Source organism: Grammomys surdaster, unplaced genomic scaffold, assembly GCF_004785775.1.
Source record: "Grammomys surdaster isolate TR1022 unplaced genomic scaffold, NIH_TR_1.0 126271, whole genome shotgun sequence".
In the NCBI taxonomy this organism is placed as follows: Eukaryota; Metazoa; Chordata; class Mammalia; order Rodentia; family Muridae; genus Grammomys; species Grammomys surdaster.
Genome location: NW_021621071.1, coordinates 6,672,505 through 6,677,873, shown reverse-complemented (window position 1 = coordinate 6,677,873; position 5,369 = coordinate 6,672,505). Strand labels below are relative to the sequence as shown.

The window sequence follows — 5,369 nt, the reverse complement described above, 5'->3', positions numbered from 1 at the left end:
AGTTCCAGGCTAGCCAGTCCGAGCAATGGTGTAATAAACTGTTGGTCGTGCAGTTCCATTAAACTTCCTGACTACTTGTAACAAAACTGGATAATTTAGAAGATGGATGGTTTATCTCCCATTTTGCTCCTGAGGTTCAAGCAGAACCAAGGGATATGTGATAGATCACACTGTACTTGTCACGTGTCTTGACGTGTACTGCATTCACCCTTTGAGAGATTTGAGTGACAGCTACTAGAGGGCGGGGGCAGTGCTGAGACAGGAGGACAACACATTCAAGGCCAGGGAGAGCTGTAGGATGAGTTCAAGGGCAGTACAAGCAAATTAATGGCATCCTGTCTCAGAAAAAAAGAAAAAAACAAGTTTAAGAAAAAAATGTCAGGATGAGTATCGCTCAGTGGCCGATTGCTTCAGTAGCCAGTACTTGGGGAGTCTGTGGGTGTGAAGATGGGCGGGCGCCAGCAGTGGTCAGGCTGACTTTAACTGATGGGAAGAGTGAAGGGGCCAACCGTAGGTTTCCTGCGTTTTCTGCTCTCACGTCCGACTTCCCAAGGCGGTGATGTGATGGTTCCAAGTAGAGCAAGGGTCACTACATTCGAGTCAGCAGAAGGGCGCTCACCGCTGCAGGGCTGTTAATCTCAGTGTTGCCTTCGGGATGCTCATGGGCTTATAACTCAGCCTTAAACACGAAGTACAAAGATGGAGGTGGCTGCACAGCCTCAGAGCAGTACTTACTGAGTGAGCACACGGGACTGTTCCAGAGCTGTCACGGCAGTCGCAGGGAGAGCAGGGAGAGCCTGTCAGTTTTTGTAAGAAATTTTCCCTTGTAAATTGTTATAGATGTTGAAATGTTTCTGGACTGAGAGATTAGTAGAAGCTAGTTTCTTTCAGTCACATACATTATTGAAAAGTTTATGGCCCTGGGATATTGAACTGTGCCATATTTGTTTAGAATTGCATGTAATTAATTTTAATGGTCAGAGAAGGCATGGAACCTATCTCCAGTGTTGGAGCCTAAAGGCTGGGAGACAAAAGTAGTCTGTAAGTGTGTGATGATTTTTATAATTTTAATAAAAGCATCATTTGAATACCTGTCGATGGATAATATGATACAGATTTTTTCCCCTTGTTATATAATAAGATTGGTGAGAAGTCTGAAAACAGCTGACTTCATGAAAATAGGAAGAAACTATCTTACTTGAGTGACAGGTGTAATATTCCTGCCGGTCTCTGTTCCTTTCCCACTCATGTATCTAGTACATATCACCTACCGTGTGTGTGTGTGTGTGTGTGTGTGTGTGTGTGTGTGTGTATGTGTGTGTTTTGCAGGGGGTGGAGGAGCCATTGTATAAAGCTGAATTTTTAATTTTCAAACCTACTCATTATCTGAGCCTTGCATCAAAGGATTGAGGTCAGGTAAATTCAAAGTACAGTTAAGTCCCTCAGCTTTTATTCCACAGCTTGGCCTCCTTAACCCCAAACCCCAAATGCCTCAAGGTACAAAACTTCTAGCATGGACATACTGGCCCAGGTCGACAGTGCCATGCCTGACCTCATGGTCAGAACGCAAGGACAAGAAAGAAGTACTGCCCTACCCGCCTCTGCCTCCCGAGTGCTAGGCTAGAAGGCTTGTGCCACTCTACTGGGCTCCATGTGAAGCCTCTTAACTTTGGGTTTGACGTTGGGCCCTTTCCCCGAGGTTATCTCATTGTGTCTTCGTAAATTTTTTTTTTTTTTTTTTTTAAATCTGGACTCTTCACACAAGCATTTTGGTTAAAGGCTACTCTCTTGTATTGACATTCTGAGCTTGGTTAATTCTTTGTGTGTGTGAGGGGCTCTCTGTTGAGTGCACTGTAGCATATTCTACAGCATTTCAGGCCTCTCCTTATTTAGATGTCAGTAGACCTCAAGCTACAACAATGGAAAAGGTATTCCAGATGTTGCCAGATGTGCTTTGGGGCCAGTTTTTCCCTGGTGAAACTACTGATAAGTCTGTGTGTGCTGGCCACAGACCTTATGGCTTGAAGCACAGAGCACTTCTGTTCTGCTTTGACTGGAGACTTAAAGCAGTGTGGACAGTGGAAATGAGCAGCTGAACTTTATCATTTGTTTTTACTTCTAATTTAAAACATACATAAAACTTTTAGCATTACAAGGAACATTCCTGAATGACCTGTGTTCTGGGAAAACAGAATGACAGAAGAACTCAGTCTCAGTGCAGGAGACTCACGCACTGCACACTAACCTTCAGATAACAGAACTAATGAACAACACTAATGACTGTTGTTAGTGACTGGTAAACCTGGGTGCCCACGGAGCTCCCTGAGAAGTGCTTGGTGTTAAGCATCAGGTGCATCGTTAGGAAATGCCCAGTGTTGCATTTCAGCTAATTGTCCATTTTCATTGACCCGCGAGCAGTAATTAAGATAACACGTTATGACTTACATGTCTCTTCTCTTGTTTGTGCAGTCGATCAGATGTTTTGGGAAGTTATGCAGTTGAGAAAGGAGATGTCGTTGGCAAAGCTGGGCTATTTCAAAGACGAACTCTGAAGCCCTGTGTGCAGGGCCATGCGTGCGCCTCCCTGGACCACTGAAGGATGACTGAACATTTTTATGGTTACTCTATATTTATTTCTAAGGAGAGGGCCACCGACGTCCCTCCTCTTGCACTACACTGAGAAGAGCTGTGGCTTCTTTTAAACTGACTAAGCTGTACTTTCTCATCCCTTAATGGAGCACACTATGAAGAATCACAGGCGTGCTAGTGACGGTAATTCAACACTGCAAATCAAAACCACCAAATAAATACCAAACGGAACGTGTGTGTCTTTCTTAGCTCTTACCCGGCGTAGAGAGTTGCAGAAGACAATAGTAGTCTTCTCTCTGTACCCCTGGGAGAGGCAAGGACGGAGCCAGGTGGACAGGACACCTTCATGTCTGTGTGTATGCTGACATCCATATGAAAGGTTTTCTTTCTTTCTATTCTGTCCACTGTGATGCAGGGTCCCTTTGTCATAATGATTTGTTAAGTGTAATAAATGAACAGCGAGCAAGCATTCTTGGGCATCATGACATAGGTTTCATGTTAGCATTGAGCATTGCCATGGAACAGAAGGAGTGTAAGATTAATAGTCAAGAACATGGTCTAGAAGGAAGGGATCTGTCAGCTCTGAGCTAAAAGCTGACACTCATGGAGAAACGACCAACATCATTCGTACAAGTAAAAGAGGTTCGTGGTGGAGATGCAGTATAGGAAAGCAAAGGAAAACAGCCCGCCTCGTTGACTCCAGTGAGAACACGATGCTCATATTTCTGGAGAATAGCCTTGGACTTTGAGATATTTCCTACTTATATATGCACAATTCTGAATCACAATGACCTTTATTAGTTGTATGCGTGTGAATGTTTGTGTGTGTGTGTGTGTGCGCATCTCCCTCTGGCCTGCTGCACACAGACCTTCTGGAATTGGAGTTGCAGACAGTCGTGAGCTGCCATCTCTCCAGCTCGTCCCTCTTGCTTTAAAAGTAAAGAAATGAAGTGTCCCTATCAGTGAACCTTCACATCTTAAGAATACTTTTTCTACATTTGATGTGTTTCTGTGAGGGTGTGCCCATGCGTGTGTGGTGTCACACATCTGTTCTCCTGTGTGGGTTTTCATGATCAAACAGACTCAGGGCGTCAGGGTTGGTAGCAACACCTTTATGTACTGAGCCGTCTCTGGTGCGGATCCCTACACCCCAATCTGTGTGTTAATTGCAATTAAATATAATTGAATTGTCTCTAGAGATTGGGTTTTCAGTTCTTTTCCTGTCATGATGTGGTGATGAGTCACCTTACATGTGTATACTTCTGTGGACATTATGGCTTTTTCTGCATATGTATTAAGGTGTTTGAACTTCCCATTAGACATCTGAACTATGTAGCCCACCCACAGAATCAGATTGAACATGCTCATCCAAAGATTCAGATTTCCCCTCAGAATACTTTTTGTTGACACTACTTAAGGAAGAAGAACAAGTTCAGAAGATGCTAAAATCGTAAGGAGGGTGGGCTGCATGTGTAGCTCACACAGAGCCCTGGCTTTGATCCCTAGCACCACAAAACAAATGTAAGCAAGTCAGACACTTGGGGACAGTTTGCTGATACACACAGAACCCTGGTTTTGATCCTTAGCAGGACAAAACAAATGCAAGCAAGCCAGACATGTGGGGACAGTTTCCTGATAGAGGAAATGCGAAGCGAAGATCCAGGACGAACAGGAGCAGTGAGACCGAGATCATCCTGCACCAACACCTCAGCATCAACCGTGCGCACAGACCAGGAGGCATGGGCTTCCGTAGATTTCTCACCTTGCTAGAGAGAACATAGCAGTGTCATCGGTGAGAGCAACAATAACAAGGGCCGAGTAAAGACACATGGAAATAAGATGCTGCGAGATGACAAATTCCGTGAAAAGAGTCGAATTGGATTCAAGTGTGTATGCACAAAGCTTGGCGCAGGGGCTAGAAATAGAAGAATGGAGCGTGAAGAAAATGCTAGTGTTTATACAAAATGTATGAAAATATGTATGTTTGTATGTAGCCTGAATAGATACTAAGAAAATACTAAGCCCTTGTAACGGCCCCTGCACCCAGTCTTCAGGACAGCATGACTGGGTATGAGGAAGATCTTTGTGCTGCAGCAGGGCCCAAGAGATTGCAATGATGAACGGCTCAACAAGGCTCTGGGGTCCTCTTCCTGACTCCTGCCCAGGCAGATGCTAGCCTTATCTTGTACAGCTCTGATCCTCTGACCGGCTGTCAGCTCTGCTGTGAGGCTCATAAGGGATGTGTCAAGAGGGCTTGAGAGGCCCGTTACCCAGTGTACATTGATCCAGCCTCCCAAAGGACTAGCCTTCCAGAACACAATTGTACTTTCCTCCTTCCACATTCTCTTGTATGCCTCACATGGCGAGGTCCTAAGAAACTGGAGAGCTGCTACTAACCTTGACAGGCACCTGCACTTCCCAGGAGGATTGCAGCAGCCCTGCAGCTGGAAGTCGCCTTGTTTACTCTTCAGACGTGTTATCAGGAAATCCACCGCGCTCTGCCATAACTGCCGTCTCAGGGACAGGCAAGCAGTGATATGGTCCCGTGTAGTATCAGGTTTACATACCCAGAGGTGTGCCTCTGCGGAATGTTCTCCAGGAGGTCTAGAAGCTTCTGATGTTGCATACATCTAAGGTTTATTTGTATTAGAGATCACGATAGGATGATCTCTGGTAACAGCTGTGTGGGAAAACGCAGAATTGATCAGATAAATAGAAAAGCAAGTTAGAAGCAGCAAGAGAAATCGTCCATGGCACTCGGGACAATTGAAGTTTAAATC

At 44.9% G+C, this 5,369-nt stretch overlaps 1 protein-coding gene across 1 annotated transcript in view; it reads left to right on the top strand.

Moving 5' to 3' along the window:
- Rab3ip (RAB3A interacting protein) overlaps positions 1-2,820 on the top strand; it is a 39,909-nt gene extending 37,089 nt beyond the window's left edge. The window contains exon 12 of the mRNA XM_028759075.1: positions 2,470-2,820. Coding sequence (XP_028614908.1) covers positions 2,470-2,552 — 83 coding nt within the window. The 3' untranslated portion in view covers positions 2,553-2,820. The remainder of the gene's footprint in view (positions 1-2,469) is intronic.
- Positions 2,821-5,369: the final 2,549 nt, after the last annotated feature.